Source organism: Aythya fuligula, chromosome 7 (genome assembly GCF_009819795.1).
Source record: "Aythya fuligula isolate bAytFul2 chromosome 7, bAytFul2.pri, whole genome shotgun sequence".
Taxonomy (NCBI): domain Eukaryota; kingdom Metazoa; phylum Chordata; class Aves; order Anseriformes; family Anatidae; genus Aythya; species Aythya fuligula.
The window spans coordinates 2,670,873-2,689,572 of record NC_045565.1 but is presented as its reverse complement, the minus strand read 5'-3'; the positions used below and the strand labels follow the sequence as shown (position 1 = coordinate 2,689,572).

At 43.3% G+C, this 18,700-nt stretch overlaps 1 protein-coding gene across 4 annotated transcripts in view; it reads left to right on the top strand.

Annotated features, from left to right (window-relative positions):
• The first annotated feature begins 29 nt into the window (after positions 1-29).
• RTKN2 (rhotekin 2) overlaps positions 30-18,700 on the top strand; it is a 43,900-nt gene continuing 25,229 nt past the window's right edge. Inside the window, exons 1-5 of one of the 4 annotated variants that reach the window (XM_032191526.1) lie at positions 30-637; positions 9,573-9,630; positions 9,798-9,923; positions 13,728-13,927; positions 15,961-16,019. In XM_032191526.1, the coding sequence (XP_032047417.1) occupies positions 13,767-13,927; positions 15,961-16,019 (220 nt within the window). In that variant the 5' untranslated portion in view covers positions 30-637; positions 9,573-9,630; positions 9,798-9,923; positions 13,728-13,766. Of the gene's footprint in view, positions 638-9,511; positions 9,924-11,530; positions 11,574-13,727; positions 13,928-15,960; positions 16,020-18,700 lie in introns of those variants that run through there. The other 3 variants (XM_032191527.1, XM_032191528.1, XM_032191525.1) reach the window with 3 other exon arrangements.

Genomic DNA, 18,700 nt, shown 5'->3' with positions numbered 1-18,700 from the left:
TTCGGGGGATGGAGACGGAGCCCGGAGCCGAGAGGCTGCGGGGAGGCGTTTGCAGCACAGCCGTAAATCAGGCAGAGCGGGGAGGGGAGGGGAGGGGCGGGGCGGCACGGGAACCACCGACAGACAGACCGACAGACAGACAGACAGACGGACAGACCGACAGACAGACCGCCGGGCAGCCCCTCCGACCCCACGGACCCGCGCCCCGGAGCCGCCTCCCGCCCGCTGCCCCGCTCCACTTTACTGCTCTGTGCCTGCGGTGGGTGCCTGTTCGTAGTTAATCCCCCAAAAACACGAGCAAAGCCGTGGAGTGGCAGCCTGTCTGAGGGAGCAGTGAAATACCGCTTTGCTAAAACCTAGTGCTTCGTGGTGGTGATACGCTGCAGACTTTTTTGACACCACCGTAAAGTTTAATTCTGTGCTGATGTATCTGTTCCTTGAGTGCAGCGTGCAGGAGGAGCCCTAAACGCCGAGAAAATCCACTGCATTGATAGATGCCTCTGATGTGATTAAGACGTTCCCGGTAAATGATTCACCAGATGGCACCTCAAAGGACGCTACTTGAAGTGCATTTCAGAGCTTCAGCTAATCTCTGGAGTGTGTGGGCTACCGTCCAGGCTGCAACTTGTTGCACAAGGTATTTGTCCTGTACTAACCTTGTCTGACTGCAGCCGTTTCCCCTTCTTTTCTCCTTGTGCCTTGTAGGGTGCTACCTGAGGCCCCATGCACATCCAGAAGAGCTGATTTTCCCCAACAACTGACAAGAATGTGAGCCCTCAGAGAATCACAGCATGGTTTTGGTTGAAAGGGACCTTAAAAATTGTCCAGCTCCAACCTCTTGTCATGGCAGAGACCCCTCGCACCAGCCCAGGCTGCCCAAAGCCTCATCCAGCCTGGCCTTGAACACCTCCAGGGGCATCCACGGCTTCTCTGGGCAGCCTGTGCCAGTGCCTCACCATCCTCAAAGTGAAGAATTTTCTCCTAATATCTATTCTAAATCTCCCCTCTTTTAGGTTAAAATTGTTCCCCCTTGTCCTATCGCTACATCATGGCCCTGGGGATAGAAAATGTTGATGGCTTCGAGGGAGCCAGGTGATGTTCCCGTCTGGATGTGTGGTGCAGTCATTTTCTGAGTACTCGATGAGGAACAATCTCCCTGCGATGCATCAGCAATTGAGCATTTTGCACTGGGGGACGTGCATCATCCAGTACATGTCTGAGCTTCCTTCCCTGTGATTTAAATGTAGAGTGGGTAGAACCCAGCGCTATCGCTCACACAAGCCCAGATTTACACAGCCATAATGTATGAGTCATCTCGGAAACTTTGCCAAGTGCTGGGGGAGCCTTACCCACTTTATTTGTATGCATCTCTTTCTTTCAACATCCCTTTAAGCACTTTTCAATAAGTCTTCCGGAGGGATAAAAGTTATTTAAATAAAGCTAGCATGTAACAACCTGCCTGGTGCTTCATGGAAGGTGGGAATATTGAGCATATACGGCTTTTTTGGGTAGTGATCTGTACTAGCCGTGCCTGGTCCCACAGCTGCTGATTTTGGCTGGAAAGTTATAAGTTGACCTCTTCCTATTTTGAGGGTGCTCACTAGGTTAAAAATCATATTTCAAAGGTGAAGTATATTTTGTTTGGCTGATCATTCCCCTTTAGTGAAGGGGGCTGGAAAAAAAAAAAAACACAGTTTGTTTTTCAAGAGTTACGCATGTTGTTTATCTGCCGATTTTTTCCCCATCCTAGACGAGGAGAATAGGTGAGTCAGTTCTGTTTTTATTTGCAGCCACTTTCCCCTTCAGGCTCACCATGCTGAAATGTTTGCGGGGGCTTTTTCTTGTGGCGTAGAGCTGGATTCACAACTATCAGTCTGGCTGCGTTCATCAGCCTCTGCTTTCCCTTGTTTGTTTACAGCTTTGCTTTGAAAGGGGTTGTCAGGAATTTTTGTCTCTCCCCGGCATGCCCACACTCCCCTCTCTGGTCTTTATGGCGTGATCCAGCCGGTTTGCAGGAGACGTGAATCTGTGCAGCGTTTCCTTGTGGATGTTTTATTGAGCTATACATAGGTATGCAAAGATGCACGCACACATCCGCTACCACTGCATGCAGATGGGGTTTTGAGTTTGGCTCTGGCAAGTACCACAGTCCCCTTGTTCTGCTGTAAAAGCTGTGCTTGAAATAGGTGTGCCTTCTCACTTCAGCTCATTTGTATGCTGGAAAGTGCAGTGTTTTTCTTGGTGTTTGAGCATGAACTACAAATACTCATGTTATTCTGAGATGCCGAAACCTGTCTGCATTTAATATTTATCTCCTCTCTCTGTTTGTTGAAAGGAAGCAACAAGTTAGTCTAAGGGAAGACCTTCGACGCTTGTAGGAATTATTTTAGTGGCCTTTACCGTAGTGGTGCCTCGGACTGGGATTCACACTAGCTTTGTGTGCAGGTAAATTCAGGATGTATCAAACATACAACAAGGCTTGTGTTACTGCCGCAGACACTCATACCACCTAGTAGGAAAAAGACTTTCTGCGGTGCAGAGGCTGCTTTCTGGGCAGCCTTAAATGTGCTCTGATGGGCAGCACATGCTCTTCGATGGCAGCCCCGTGCTTGAACCTGCCCCTGTGCTGGAGGCAGCAGTCCCAGGGCACTTTAACCCCGGGGAGGAGGCCCTTGAGGACAGGAACAGCCACAGCTGGCACCTCTTTTTCCTAGGGGGATGAAAGTCTGAGCTGTAAGTTGCAACGTGCAGCAGAAGGAGCTGAGCCTTTTAAGTGAACCTGCCTCTCCCCTGCTCTCCATGCTGGTCCCCTTTTGAGATCCTCAGTGGTGCAGCAGCACCTTTGGTAGTGCCAGGAGGCCTCCAGGTCTGGTCCACGGGAACAAGTAGCAGCAGCTGCCCAGGGTCAGAACATGCCTGGTGGCAGTGAGGGACAAACCTCGCGTGGCTCTCCAGCTGGGACAGAATGTTTTCTATGGCCACAACACGCTGGGCGTGCTTAAGCCAGCTCTGAGCAGCGAGAGAATTATAGTCCAGGTACTAATTGTGGGATTAGCTAGCAGATTTATGCGTTGAAAGTTGGTGGAAGAGAGCCAAGAGGGAGAGAGTAATTGCTGTTCCTAGAGCTCTTCTGAAATGAGAGGCAATCTGCTGCAGGAAGGGGGTCATTCCTTTTTGGTTGAAGCTGCCCCACTCAAAAAAAGAGAGTGAAAGCAAAAAACATGCCAGGATATCTTTAAAGAAAGATTTCTCCCTACAGCAAAGCCTTTCCCTCATTGGGACTTATTAAAATAGAGACATTTTCTCCAAAGAAGAGTACAAAGCACAGCATCAAAGCGGAATTTCAAGCTATTTCATTCTGATGGTGTTCTTTCTGCAATGGACACCAGATGGTAAGGAGCACTGCTTTTAAAAGTTCGTACCAAATGCCTTCCATGTTTGAGGAATTACATGTGAAATAAATCACACTGATTTCCCAACTGAAAAAAGTATCCAAAAAGGCTACAAGAAGGACAGAGAATTGTCATTAATTCCTAATTAGCTCGCTTTGGTGCCTAATCCTATGCGCTGGGATTTTAAAAGTGTTCAATTTATATTTATTGTTCAAAAATAAGCAGAGGCATAAAAAGAAGAGCGTTGAAAGGCTGTGGTGGCAAATGCAGCCCTCTGCCATATCCAAGCGCGTGGGAGAGCAGCCCTAAGCCCTACGGGAAACAGTGGGCCTGTGCTCTTCCTTCCCCTGTTTGGCTGCATCCCTGGCATCTGCGCTGCAGGCAGAGTGGGCTCTTCGCCTTCCTCAGCAATGTCTGCTGTCCAGGAGGTGAGAGCCACTTGCTTTTAAAGCAGTCCGGGTGGGTGACAACATTACGCTCGTGCATCTGTATCAGATATGTACCCTGGCTATAGAGAACACGCTGAGGAAGAGAAAATTACATTTCTCCAGGAGGGAGGAAGTGTGGCAGAACTGTTTCACTTCTTCTGTGGGCAAAAGATCCACTACAGGCAGCTCACATCAGAATTGTCAGGGATCTGTACAAGCATAGCGTAAATCAACAGATCATGAAAACCAAGCAGAACAAGCTGGCGACTGACCCTGATTCAAACACACAAAGCCTGCACCTGGCCCTGCAGAAACAGACATCAAATAGCACGTAGGATGTAGACGACAATTCAGACCTGTGTCTTTAGTGTCATTGGGAAGTATATTGATTTTATGGGATGCTTATGGACAGTTTTTTCCTCTTTTCTCCTCCTCTTGGATATTATACAAGCAGTTCATTTCCTTTTTTGCATTCTATGTAAAGGTCTGGGGGGACCAACCGTGGGCCTGCTGGCAGGAGGACAGGTAGGCTGGAGGTTCCTGCACCTGGGCAGGACACTGAGTGAGGGGACTGAATGGGGCTTTCAAAGCAACTGCAGAGGGGCTCGTTTAAGCCAACGGGCTTCCTATATGGTGGAGAGAAGGAGGACATGATCTACAATAAAGGGGTGGACTCAGAAGGAAAAAGGAAAGTACAGAACGCTTACGAGTTCCTAAGCATGAGTGAGATGAAAAGAGAGTGCTTCTCTCCGCTGTGTTAGCTTTGCTGGCAACGTTCAGTGTTCGTGTGGTAGTCAAGCAACAGCCCAAAGCGGGCGAGAAGAGCAAGGTGGCTGCACGGCTGGTTTGGAGTGCTTTGCCCCTTCCACAGCAGACTGCCAATGTTATTGACAGAAATTTGTTAGACACAGAGGGTGAAATTCACCTGGGCACATGGGGCAGTGTGAAGGCACGTGGCATTTGTCTCTCGTCCAGCCAGAATGTGTTGCAGGAGCGTTAGGGCTCTTGCTTGCTGCAGCAGTGCACCTTTTCGTACTTCTGATATCTGTAAAAATAAAGTCTTGTGTAATGCCAAATTAGTTCATCGTCTTTCAAAGGACATTTTTTTGTTCTAATGAATGCTACCTTTTGTGGATCCTAAAGCTGCAGTGCTCAGAGCAACGTGAAGCATTATCTTTGATACTTACCACTTTAAAGGCATGGACTGTGGGCAAGTGAGTCGGCTCAGCTAATGGCTGTATGCACAAAGCAGGTTATTTTCAAAAGAAGGCTCTGAAGGCCATGACGTTCTCATTCGTAAGGGCAATGAATTTCTGAGGTCTAAAGATAGGACATAGAGCAAACAGGCAACACTGTGCTCTAGCCAATTCTACAAGATAAGTATTCTTGGAAAAAATGTACCAATAAAAGGTGCAGCCCTGGGAAATACCGTGCTTCTGCCATTGCCACATCTGCAATGAAAATGTGAGAGCACGTAATTTGAAGGATACGTGACAGCTGATCTATAACGAGATTACTGAAAACAGATGTTCTCACATAAACTTCTCTTTCAGGCAGTAGGTTGTGAAGGCTGTGTGGCCAGATGATTCTGGCTCAGAGTGAGACTGCAAACCGAACATGTCTTGACCAAAGGAAAAAATAGCAGTTTTGTGGTGGGGTGCATTTTGTCTTTGCCTCAAATTTCTTGCACCCAGATGGGGGTTAGCTACATAATTTGTAGCCACAGACCCTCCCACCCAAAGCAGGAATGAAACCCGAATCGATCCCATCCAAATGGGGCTTGTTCTCATCTCCTGAGTAATGGACTAATCCATATGTTCAACTCACGTGAGCCTTTCCAGAAGGTGAGGTATTCCCCTGTGCTTCTCTTCAGGGCTTACCTGAATGCTGACGTTCTACCCAAGATCTGAGCTAGGGCACATTTTCAGCTTCCCATTCTCTGTTGAAATATTTTATCCTAAGCAGGCTATTTAGTTAGATCGGTAATTTTAGTTTAGAAATGCCCAGAGGTGAAACTATTAGTAACAATGGAAAGATTCATCCCTTCTCATACAGGCACAAAAGCCTGAATGCTCAGAGATGTAGCCTGGAGAAGGCTGCTTGCTTCCTAGCCAACGATGGAAATGAGTGCCAGTAAAATGCAGTTAGCTGCACATAAACCAATATGGTGCCAATTATACATGGGAGTTATTACCCTTAAAATGGTAAAAGATGTTTTTGTTCTCCACCAGCTTAGTGATGCTAGTTAGTGAGATATTTTAGAAGGAATGCCGAAAAATTCGTGCGACTGGGGTGCTGATGAGAAAAACCTGTTCATCAGATTAGCGATAGTTAGATAGCAGCTTACTTTGCTTGTGTTTTCCCCCACAGAATCCAATGCATGTAGATGTAAGTAGGATGAGTCAGAGTTGCAGAGACTGCTGATGGATGGGGTCAGGGAAGACTTTCCCAAATAGGGAAGGACTAAGAGAAAGCATAAATTCGTTCGTTGGTTAAAGCTGTCTGTTGCAGGTGTTACTGCACAAGCATATCTGTGAGTTACCTTAAAAAGGGGATCCTCGGTGTCCCAGCTCACACCTGGATGACTTCCAGCCTGGGTTTGCGTTAGCTGCTGAAAGAACCTGTTATGAAAAAATTATTTGCTGTTTGTTGATTCCACTTTAAACAACATGATTCCACTTGGATGATACTGTACAAACACACAGATAGCATCAAGTGCTAGGAACGGCTTCCTAGGACTCAAATTGGTTTTTGAAATAAGGCAGTAAATATATGCATGTGTATAACTCCTACATGCATCCAGGCACAGCTAGTTATTTTTATTCTTCCAGATTAAATTGTCTGTAAAAACACGAGGTGCTATTTATTGTTACTGTTATTTGTAATTTAAAATGCTAACAGTGACATGAAGTGTTGTCTCAGCTCATTTAACAGGCTGTGAAATGGTTAGAAGGATGATAGAAATCTCCGACAAACCAACCTCAGGTGAAATGTAGTTACTTACATTTGCTATTCAACCCCTGGTTTTTTGTAGTGGCGAATGAAAATGGGTTGTCCTATTAAACGTGTAATGCTATTACTAGCCAGAAATGCTGCCCTCTCCCATTGAACAGAGCATAGGCACAGCCCAATTTCATTCCATTCCTTTCTTTTGACTTCAGAGGTAACTGAAGCTGCAGAAAAAATAGCTGGACACATCCTACAGTGAAATCGTAGTGGGCTTTAGGAAGGTGTCCTGCCTTTCACTTTGGCTGTGAGGAATTCACAGCACCTGGTTTGCTTTGCAGGAGCTTTCTGCTCTTAGATCTTGGGTTTGGGTGGAGACACAGGGACTGGGAACACTTGCAATGGGAAACTGGCAGCTCTAAAACATTAAATCCTTTTTTTTTTTTTTTTTTTTTTTTTTTTTAATAATCTCTATGGATGTATTTCTTTAATGTAAGCACTTGAGCAGATGATTGCTCAATGGTTTCTTGTGATCTGTTTTGGTGAGAAATAGGACGCAGCTGATGTTAAAACATAAGTGATGTTTTCCTTGAGGACCAGAGGCTTAAAACTTCTGATAGAAATTTCCGCCCACAAATGGTTGTTATGTGCCTTTTAAAAAGTATGCTGATAGGAACGATACGTTATTTGGTTTTAACTGAGTTTTCTTGCTCTGAAATTTCCCTTAATCCTTCCTGTTTGGGCTCTTTCTTGGTCTGTCTTGCATGACAATGCAGCCAGTACCCGACTCAAGACTTAGAAAAGTGCAGAAGAAATCCTAGCTTTGTGGCAGGGCAGGAAGAATTACAGAACTCCAGATGGTTCTACCCCTAAGTATTACTGAGAAACTATCGGCACACACCAGTGGCAGACTGATGAGAAACTTTTCTCAGGGCAAAGTAGGAGTTTGCAGGAAACTACAGATTCCTACCCGTGCCCCTTCGAATATTCTCCCTGAGACAGAATCAAAACAATCTGAGTGTGTGAAGTGCAAAGAAATAGTGTTTGATTCACTGTGGTCTTACTTTGCAGAGGGATCGTGAGCGCCTGTGGCTGCCCAGAGGGTAGCTGATGTTGCTCAGCCTCGAGACCATAAAGCTCTGCCACTTTTCACTCCTTAGATGCCTGCACACCAGGACTTGGAAAGAAAACAGCCCAAACTGCAAACTCATTTCAGGCTGAGACCGTTTGCCAAGAGTTGTGGTCTGCAGAGATACTCTAAATTGTATGAAAAATAAAAATAAAAATGAAGACCATCTGCAAATACCCTGCATCCACCTTCAGACAGCAACCCTGTTGTTGAGCTAGCTGGAGAATCTCTCCCTTTTATTGGGAGATTATTATCAGAAGCAGCTTATGTCTGCTCTCCCACAAATAGATGGTTGGCGTCTGGATAACAAAGGGAAGGGGATTTCTGTCACATTTTTCTCATATAGGAGTTTATCTTTAGATTTGCAATATTCTCAGAGCCATTTATTCCCTGTTTCAAATTCAATATGGCAAATCATTTAAATGGTCCAGTGACTTTCCACTTGCCCATACAAGATCAATTAGGAAAAATCGTAACAGACCTGAGTCTAAAAGCAGAACATAAAAGGCCGGGTGAGGTTGTCCTGTAGCACAAAATAGCAACTTCACCAGCAGGCTGCTCAGCCGATGTTCAGATGCAGCTGTCTCAGACGGGGTATTTTATGCACCAAATGTCACCTGCGGTAAATGTATCAGAAGTCAAAGCAGGGTTTTGTACCCAACAAAGAAATCCTAGTATAAAGCTACGATACGGAAGTGACAGTGTATAAAACCTCTTAGAAATCCTTTTAATACTGAACATCCTTTCAATATTCAACAGCAGAAGGACCTCTCTGGGTTTACATAGGACTATCATTTTTGTGTGACTGTAATTTCTGTGTATGCATGTGTGTGTAAATGTCCCCCTATTTGCAGTGCATCCAAGTGGCCAATTTCAACCAACCAATTTAGGTCCTTCAAATGCTGTGAAGATAAGAAGCCACATAGAAAAGAGAGACCATATAGATTTCTAAATGTCGGGAAAGGCTGCAGAACTCTACCTCAGCTAACCATGCTTCAGAACTTTTTTTGTGTGCGAACAGCTTTAAGACATAGAGGATCGTGAAACTGCGGTTTGAAGTCACATAGTGTCATTGATTTTTCATGTTTTCAGGTTTGATCTCAGAAATTGTTTTCCAAATCTATGTGGTGATGGATTTTTTGCAACTCATTATTTCTGTTATGAAACTTACTTGGGGTGCATTTATACCACGTACGGTGTTTTTAAGAGACTACAGTATTTTAATTGGGAGGCACTTCGAGATGGAATTAAAATCAGGAATACTGGGGAGAGCCAGGTTCTGGACTCTTATGTGGAAAAAGGAAAAATGATTCCTTATGTTTTTTCAGCCTTTTACTGTTTATTTTAGAAATCCTACAGGAATATAAAACTATCAACAGAATAGTTCATTCAAGCACCTGGTATAAATGTCTTGTTGATGGAGCCGTAAATATTATAGGAAAGCATTGTACGGAGAGGTGACCCCAGTGCCATTTGGAGCACTACAGCAGCAGCAGGACTGCAAAATACTTAAAAAAAAAAAAAAAAAAAAAAAAAAAAAAAAAAAAAAGAGAGAGAAGAAGGTAAAGAAACTCTCAAGGCAAAATTAATGTGTGAACACTTTGGGCTCTGTGTCTAATTATCAAAGAAAAGTAGAGATGATGAATCTTAACAAATTTATGCACTTGCATGTTTTAGGACATCTTCATTGGCTACGTGACTACCTTAGAGAAGATGCCTACTTCAGAGTGCTCAGGTAAAATAGAACCTTCAAACTTTTCTCTTGCCAATGTTTTCACCTTGGCAGGGTTAGGCTGTAGCTCCTTGTTGTTATCTAGATTATTGCTTTTCACCTCATCCAGTCAAAGCTGCAGCAGACGCACAAAACAACAAAGCAGTTACTTTATTTAGTTTGTTTTGCAGGACTAAATGTTGGCCTGGTATCCAGCTCTGTCAATGGGAAGACTACGTGACCTCAGCAGGCTGAAATGAAGAAATGAGTTAAGGCCAACAGTTTTGCCTTTTAGCCCTATCTTCAATTCAGTTCAGGTAAACACCCTAAATTCCAGAGTTTCTGTCCATTGAACCAGACTACAGGGGTCCTGTGTGATGGCAGTCCATGGCAGCAGTTTGCTTTTCAGTTTAAAATGCGGTAAGTAGAAATCAGTTATTGAAAGTCTTGGAAATTCTTTTCCGTGTGTCCAGTAGAAATCTTCATGTATATCCATTTAGGAGAAATCTAAATAGGAATTGAATAGATTTCTACTGGCACACTGATGAGATTCAAGGAGTAGGTGTAACAAGCTGTGGGAACTAAGAAATTAAGAAAAATATTGCAGTGCTGTCAAGAGTAGGTGTAGACATTTTGTACCTGCTAAACTAAAATGATGGGCCTAACATTTAAAATAATATGCTGATGTAACACTCAAGCAGAGCAGTGATTTAGGCAGACAATGATCTTTCCTCTGCTATCCCGTTTCCCTAATACTAGAAGGAAGCTAAATGCTTTGCAATGCAAAGAGAGCGGCAAATAAAAGGATGGTGTGAAGGTGTGATTCATCTGAAAAAATGCTTCACTCAAGCAACCCCAGGAGGCAGGATATAGATCCCCTGTTTAATTCACCTCACCTGCTCCTGGCTTCTCTGTGCCAGGCTGCTCGGGGCTCTCCCTGTTCAGCCTCCGCTGTCTGTGCCCCTCAGCAGAGGCTGGCCTGGAGAAGGAAACACGGGGGCACTGCTTCCATTGTTATTGTTGCTGTCTGCTGGGATTTTACTCTTAAATTAGGGAGCAGAAGAGCTGCCAGCTGGCTCCCAAGTCTCTGGATAACAGAGCTGGCATTAAGCCATCTGCACTGGGAGTCAGCGCGCGTGCTGCGGCAGCAGCCTGGCTGGAGCGGGAGTGTGGAGGGGACGTCTTGCCCATAGGGCTCCTGCAGGACAGGAGGGCGGCTTGAAGCCTCGGCCTCGCGTTCCCTGAAGAGGAAGGACCAGGAGTTTGGCGAAATGTTCGTATTTTTTTAATCAAGCATCTGACAGATCAAAAAAAGCACTAAGTGAATGCAAGGGAGGACCAAAGCAGCAGCAGGTGCAAGCGTGAAAAGCCGGGCTTTGCAGTGGCGTGTTTCCAGTAGTGGCAAACTGGGCATTTGGGCCAGCTCAGGGGCAGATCCGCAGCCAGCTTGTGTGGGCACTGCTGGCAGTGACTGGGGTTTGTCCGCCCCGCGGGGCTCCCGCTGGTTTCTGAGGGGCTCCAGCCAAGGCGTGTGAGGGCTGCAGGCACGGGCTCGTCACGCCACTCGCAGCCACATTTGGGGACTTATTAAGAGTAGGATCTGCTGAACAGCCTGTGCTGCAAAACCATTCTAATTAGCAGCTGAAGCTCTTGGAAAGCTGCCGCGGATCCCAGCGAGCTGTCGACACCACCGGGGAAAAAAATAATGTTTAAAAAAAAGGGCTTTATAGAGGCTGGCTGCCTGAGGCAGGCCGGGGCGTAGCTTGTCCTTTGCAGCGGTGTCGGCGTGGTTTTATTTCTGGCTTTTTGTTAACACCACGGGCTAACGCGCAGGCAGCAGCCCTCGAGCGCTGCCCGCCGCCTCACAGAGGCGCCGAGGGGCGGGGCCGCCATGACGCGGCCGTTGCGGCCGTTGCGGGGGGCGGGAGATTTGAACGGGCACCATGAGGCGGCCGCGGCACGGGGCGGTGAGGAGCGGAGCGGGACGGGACGGGAGGCGGGGAGGGACCGGAGCGGGGCCCGGTTGGTGTCCGGAGGGCGCAGCCCGTGCCCTGGGGAAGGCGGAGGCTGCTCCTCGGGCAGCTCCTGCTGCGGGGCCGCGCCCCGAGCCGCGTCAGTGCGGGAGCGTCCCTGGGAGGTGTCAGGGGCAAGCGCGGCTTCGCCCTCCTGAGATGAGTTTTGGCTTTGTACCAGCTGATAGGGGAAAAACAAAACCAAACACTTCATATGTTGCCTGAGGGAAACGGGAAACTGTGTTTGTGGATGTGGGCTTAGTGACTTGCTGGCTCTTGATGTGGGGCAGAAGAAGCATCTGCGTGGCACTGGGCTCTATTTTTGACAAGAATGAGATGCTCTCTGTAGCAGAGGAGCTGGGAAATAAAACAAGAGCCTTAACCTGCAAAAGGGGTCTGAGGTGGCTGGAAGTGCAGAGCATTACAGCCTGAGCTGCACTGTGCTGAATGTGGCTTACGGACCGGAGCTGCTTTTCTTTAGGGGTAGCAAGTGGGGGTGGTTGGGAAGGAGAGATGCTCTGAGCAGATGGAGGAGCAGCTGAAGCATTAAATATCTGTAGCTGATGGCATCGGGCCTTCAAAAACAATAAAACCCACTCCTGCAAAGACAGGAGGGAGTGGTTGGTGACTGTGCAGTGAATTTCCACCTGCTTCTTGTGACTGCTGTGAAGGGTCACTTTGTTGTGTCAAAGGCAGCCACAGACAGAGTGAGTCTGCAGGCAAGAAGAAAATCATCTTCATTGCCCCATTCATGGGCTCTGGTGCTCTCTGGTACTTGAATTGTGGAAAAAGTAGTTCCCATCTATTTCTACCCTGTTCTAAGGCTCAAAGGAGTTGCCAGTACTTTTCTACCAGCTGAAATACTGAACTTGCAAATTTAGTTTATTTTACTGGTTTCAGGCAGTTGCTTATAGATCCATCCCCAGAGCGCTTGTTTTGACTTCAGATGTGCTATACAAATGAAAACTGACAGTGCTTACAATTCCAGTGGTTGCTGGGGCACTCTTCCTCAGTGTTGAGAAAGACTAGTCACTGAATTGCAATGTGTTTGCAATGCAACCGAGTGATGTAGTGATAGTGTTCTGGTTTGTACATGTCAGAAATATTGGGGTTGGTTAGGGATGGCCACATAAGGAGGAAATGGTTATCACGGTCATCTGTGGCATCTAGCACACCTTTGGGAGACAGCGAACAGCCTGTGATCCTTCACCTTTATTATCTTCTGGCTCGGTGTGGATAGACCTGTTTGAAATGGCAAGTGAGGAATAATGCAATTTATAAATATCCAATTTCTCTGAGAATAAATAGGAAAATTTGATTTTGCATAAGGTTTTACAATATACTACAAACATACTTCCTTCAGAAAAAAACCCTGATGCAGAATTCTAGTGACTGACAGGCAAGTTTGTGTTATTTCATACTTTGGAATGAAAAAATCATTGGTTGCGTGACTGTGCAATGAGACAAGGCATGGTTCTTCTGTAATGTTGAAGTTACCACAGCTATCTGACTTCTGGTTCATGGCCTGAAGTAATCAGGTATTGAGATATCCTCCTTGTTTCGTTTCTAGGTATTACCTGAATTGTATGTCAACCAGAAGTGAAAAACTATGTTTTTCAACCCTTTTCAAGACAGCCAAAGACATAAGAAGATTAAATTTCAGATTTAAAAGAGATTATTTAACTAGGGAGCGCTATAAAAAGTAGGGTATTACTTTATAAGCTTTGTTCAGTTAGGACTCACACCAACCGTATGAGAGGACCATACTCTATTATTGTGTGAATGACACATTGAGGCACATGCATTTTTAGTAAATTTCAGACGGATGCTATGGTGAGTTACTTTTAGCACCTGGTTTGGAATTTGCATGTATAATACGTATAACAAATCTGTTACCTCCTTTGTTTGACAGTATGCTCGTCTGTGTCTGAAGAGAGAATAATCATTTTACGTTTAGTAACAATTTTAATGGCTGCATATAATTAAGCCTAGGGCTTTCTATTCCAACTGTATAATAAATAGAGCTCCTTAAAATTCAGAGTAATGTCAACTGGATTTTTAGTTAGTCTTTTGTTGTTTGTTTTGTTTTGTTTCTTTTTTCACATCCAGGAATATGACATCCAAGAGAAGATTAACTTTGAAATCCGCATGCGAGAAGGAATCTGTAAATTACTTGCAGTGAGCACGCAGAAAGACCAACTTTTGCAAGCGGTTAAAAACTTGATGGTTTGCAATGCTCGTATACTTGCATACCGGGCAGAGCTACAGAACCAGCCTGGAGAGCCAGCCTCGTGTGGAACTGAGGGACAGTGAGTAAAAGCTCTAATGCTAATGGAGCATTACGAAGTGGCCTTTTGTGTGTGTGCATTGTTAGGCAGCCTGTCTAGGAAACTGGATTTAAACCCTTCTTTCTGTCTTCCCCTGTGCATACATTCTTTACAGTTGCTTTAAATCATTATTTTATAAGATCAGTCCAATATCATCCTTTTTATTTTAGAAAAGTAAATGCAGATCAACTTTTTTTTTTGGATAGATTTTATCATTGATGTTAAACAGAGGTTCAGTGTGTGAATAGACGTTTTCTTGATTACCTTTAGCAGACAAAAAAAAAAGCGTCTAACCTAGCCTGAGGGAACAAAACAAAATTGTCCAAGTCAAAATACATGTATTTCTACTTTTCTGTCTTTCTAATGTTGCTAAGGTCTCTTTAATGATGGAATCATCGTGGTTAATTGGTACCCTCTGCTGGTCACTTTGTTAACTACATCAAAGTGATAGAGTACAACTTCATCAATATGAGGAAAAGGCAGTTTAATAATGTTTTTATGTTATATTTCTTGAATGAGCTAACACACATGATTTATTTGAATAACTTTATTTTTTGCCTAATGGAATAGACTTTGATGCAATGTTAAGAATTGTGGTGCAGAGATGTTATTACTGTAATGAAATACTATATTGCAATTAAGCATAGAAACTCCTCAAGTATATGTGCTTAGCTCCAGTGAATTGTATTTGTAGGAATAATCCTGCTGTTGTTTGCTTTCAAAAATGTAGATCTACAGAAAAAAAATATCGAAGGAGAGAATTGTATTTTCTGACTACATCAGCAGTTATTGTGAAAGATGCTTTTTGAAAACTAGCACTTGTAACTTGTGATATTGTGTAATTATTGCAGTTGTATTGCTTTTTTCCTATGAAGTGATGATCTTTATAGTGATTAGTCTTTTATATTTTTAATAATGGAATAATATCAAAATACACATTTACACAACTCGTGGTCCTTGATGCCAGTGACCATAGGATGGTGATGGCACATGTCAAGAACAGGGCAGAGATACTTGGAGATGTATCTGAACAGCTGCATTATTTTCTTAAAGTCATGGTTAGCTGTCTTGTTCACTTGACTGGTCTCAGCTTAAAGCTCTGTCTTAAGGGGTCCTTTGAATTGTCACACAGGTCATTTGAAAAGAGATTCATGCCCTAGGGTAATTTATCTACCATTTAGATCTACCTTTGATTGTTAATAGTGTGTTTACAGTTCTTTTTTGGTATATGGTAGATAGTGGAATTTTGTTAAAGCTTAATTCAGATAAGATGATGATGGCTGAGAATAAATTCTAGAAGTGACTTGGGTTTTCAAATGAAGTTTATTCTTATTTCTCGTTAGGTGTGCCTGCAGTCTGTGAGTTCTGAAGATAATCCAACTGCCTATAGAAGCACTATTTTAATCACTATTGGTAGTGATTAGAAAGTTTCATTTTACCCTATTTAGTTAGGTGTCAGGAGCAGTGGCAGACATAGCAAGTAACCAAAATTCTTTTCTATAGATTGTTTTGATGCAGTTTAAGGTTCATCTTGAAGTTTAAACTCTAGCTACTTAGCAAACTGTCTGCTTCACAATATTAACAAAACACTTTATTGTAATTGGGCTCTGTTAATAGAGGATGAGGCATTTCTCTGTAACCAACAACAGAATCGATAAATTAAGTTGTTCATTCATGTGTACAGAAGGAGTAAAGTTGATAATGTATTTGATTCTCTTGGAGCAAGACAGGAAAGATGAATCTACTTTTCTTTTAATAATCAGGTTAAATAAGCTTTGGAATAAGATCTTCTAGGGAATTAAGAAAATTGATGGTGTACCTTCCTTCCGTATTATCCTCAAGAATCTAATGATTCGTATCTTAAAGCAGAGAGACTGCATTTGACTTTAAGAAAAGACTTTGAAATGAGCTATAATATGGATCCCCGATGTTTTTTAAATGCTTAAAGGGTTGAGTTATAGAAACGTAAATGTGTGGATCTGAGACCTCATTTTTTTTTTCCTTCTTTTTGGCAGGTTGTCAGGCACTGGGACAAAAGACCGGGTGGCATGCAGAGCAAAAGTTGCTATATCAGGTAAGTGGCTGGGTTGTCAACTTAACTGTAGCAGCCAATTGGCAGGGCAGTAACTTGTAATACAACATTATACAAACAAGATGATATTTTTGAAGTGCTTTTGTGGTTCAGGGGTGTAAATCCTCTTGTGCTTTAAGGTGATCTGTGCTATTAAGTCACACACTTGGTTTTAAAGATCCCACCTAGCATTTACATTTTCCTTTCAGGGACTTTCACAGTGGGAAGTGCTTTTTTTCTGTTTAGTGATAAACACTGAATACCTTTCAAAACTAAGTAAGTGTACATGTGCTGAATGTGCTGAAAACATCCTCTTCCTCCTACCTCTCCCACCCCTCCAACAAGCTTTTGATATGATCTAACAAACTGCAGGCGGAATTGTAACTAGTATGCAAATATAAATGTTCCTTAGCTAGTGCAGGTAACTACTAGAGCAAAGGTATAGTGGTATGGCTTCAATGCAAATTAGCAACAAGTATATTGACTAGTGATTTCCAGTAGGCTGATAAACAGTTTCCTTGTCTGGTCTCAAATTTCATCGCTATGAATTTATCACTTTATCTGTGCTATGTTCAGCATGCCTGTAGTTGCTTATTATGGCTGCTCTGCTAGCTTTTCTAACAGATCTGTCTGTGCTCCCTGAGCTGCTGCATTGAAAAACTACTGTAGAAGGGCTCACTACTTAAACTGTTTAAGTTTGTTCTGCATATTTTGACATATCTCTAAGAAAGGCAACTTCTAGTGGAAGAAGAGTGGTGATCACATGGTACGGTAATGTTTTCTGCCAGCACAGCTGTTTGCAGAATGTGTATCTGTCTTTCCTCCTTATGGTAGTTGGATGAAAGCATCTGTTTGCCTGTCTGTGCTATGGTTGTACCTGTCATTGGATTTATGGAGTTATCTGCTGTAAAAATCATATATACTTCTGTTATCTTCAGAACATCAGAATTGCAGAAGGACTTTTTAGTTAAAAAAAAAAAAAAGAAAATAAAAATTGTGTAGGATGTGAAATACTAAGCTAGTTTTGATGGGACAAGAGGATATGAGGGTGAAATATTACCACTTATGTGCAATCTTTTAATGCTTTTGTTGTGTTACTAATATAACGGTTCTCAAACTGGAGGTTATGATCCTCAGAGATGTGGCATAGATCATGGAGAAGAGGTATCAACCGCTTCATTCTGAACTCAAGCCTGTGCGTGCTGGGATGCTGCCATGCCTCTTCAGATGTCAGGGAGCCTGGCCAGGTCCCGCTTACAGCAGGAAAGCCTAACTGGCCTCTGCTTAGAGATTTATGCTTTGTAGAGATCATCTGTTAACTCCTTATTTTCCACTGTGTGTGTCTGAGAAGCAGAGAACTGTTACATGGGAAGTAGTTACGTGTGCTTAACGAGAGCAGGAGCCTCTCTGTGAGATTCCTGATGGGAATCCTGGCATGATGCTGATACATGCATGCCCCCCGAGTTCCTCCTTGCATCGTCATGTGACCCATCATCCTGTGCCCATTTAGCATGCCAGATCAGGCCCTGCCTGCGTCCACAGCTGCAGCATGTTCACATCTGTGATGTCTTGTTATACATCATTCCGTCTTCCTCGTTCCTTGTGTAGAAAATTGAGCATGCTACATTTCTTCTCTCTTGTATGCTGACCCTCAGTGGATTTGCAGCTGGGGTTGTTCTGTATGTTTGGAACGCAGACATGCATATGCACACACCTGCCTTGCTGAAAATGCTGTTGTGAATATCAGCAGCAGAAATCAGGAGACATGAAGACTGAATTGGCTGGGAGAGGCTGGAAATGAGGGGTCAATGGTAAACCATGTAATATGAAAGGGCATGTAATTTAAGAATTGAGGATACAGAATGGATTTTTTAGGGGAAACTAATCCATCTACTTATAAATACATGTATATTAGCGTAACGTGATCAGTATGCATCAGAAGCTTAGGTAATTAAAAAAAAAAGTGTGATCATGTGGCCAACACTGAAAGTTCAGGAACAGTTTTTTAAGAGTACTGAGGAATGCACTCCCACAGAAAGCAACTGCATGTCAGATACTGAGTGGGGAGTGCATTCCTTAATAAGTAATTTTTCATAGTCCTTTTATTCCCCACATTGGTGTAAATTATGTAGTTTGTGTCTTACCAATCAATTATTTGTCAAAAGACAACACATTAAATGTTGATCAAAAAGCATAATCATAATTTAAAGTTATTCTGTGAAGTTCTAATAAATGTCAGAAGGAATCATTAGCGTAAAACCTGATAAACTGTAGTGCTTGAATGTATCAAATCTGAATCCACATGGATTTACAGCTAATTGTAACTGAAATTAAGATGTGTGAAAATAGATCTTTGTTTTTGATGAATGGCAGCTTTTTCAATCCACGGGTGAGTTGAAAACTGATTTTCAAGTAACATGTTAAACTTGTTCATGCAATTGACAATCTATATACTGATGACTTTCTGATTAAGGTGTAAATTTTTCAGCTAGTGTACTATTGGAAGTGACACACAAAACCAATCTTTAATCAATTACTGTAATTGTTAACAAGAAATATCAAGCGCATTAAAATTGTCGTTCAAGCCATGCTATGAATAGAGATGCTAAAAGGCTTTTATTGTATTTCTTTATTTTCACATATTTATACAAATTTACAATCTTTGCTTTTTAGGGAAGAAGTGT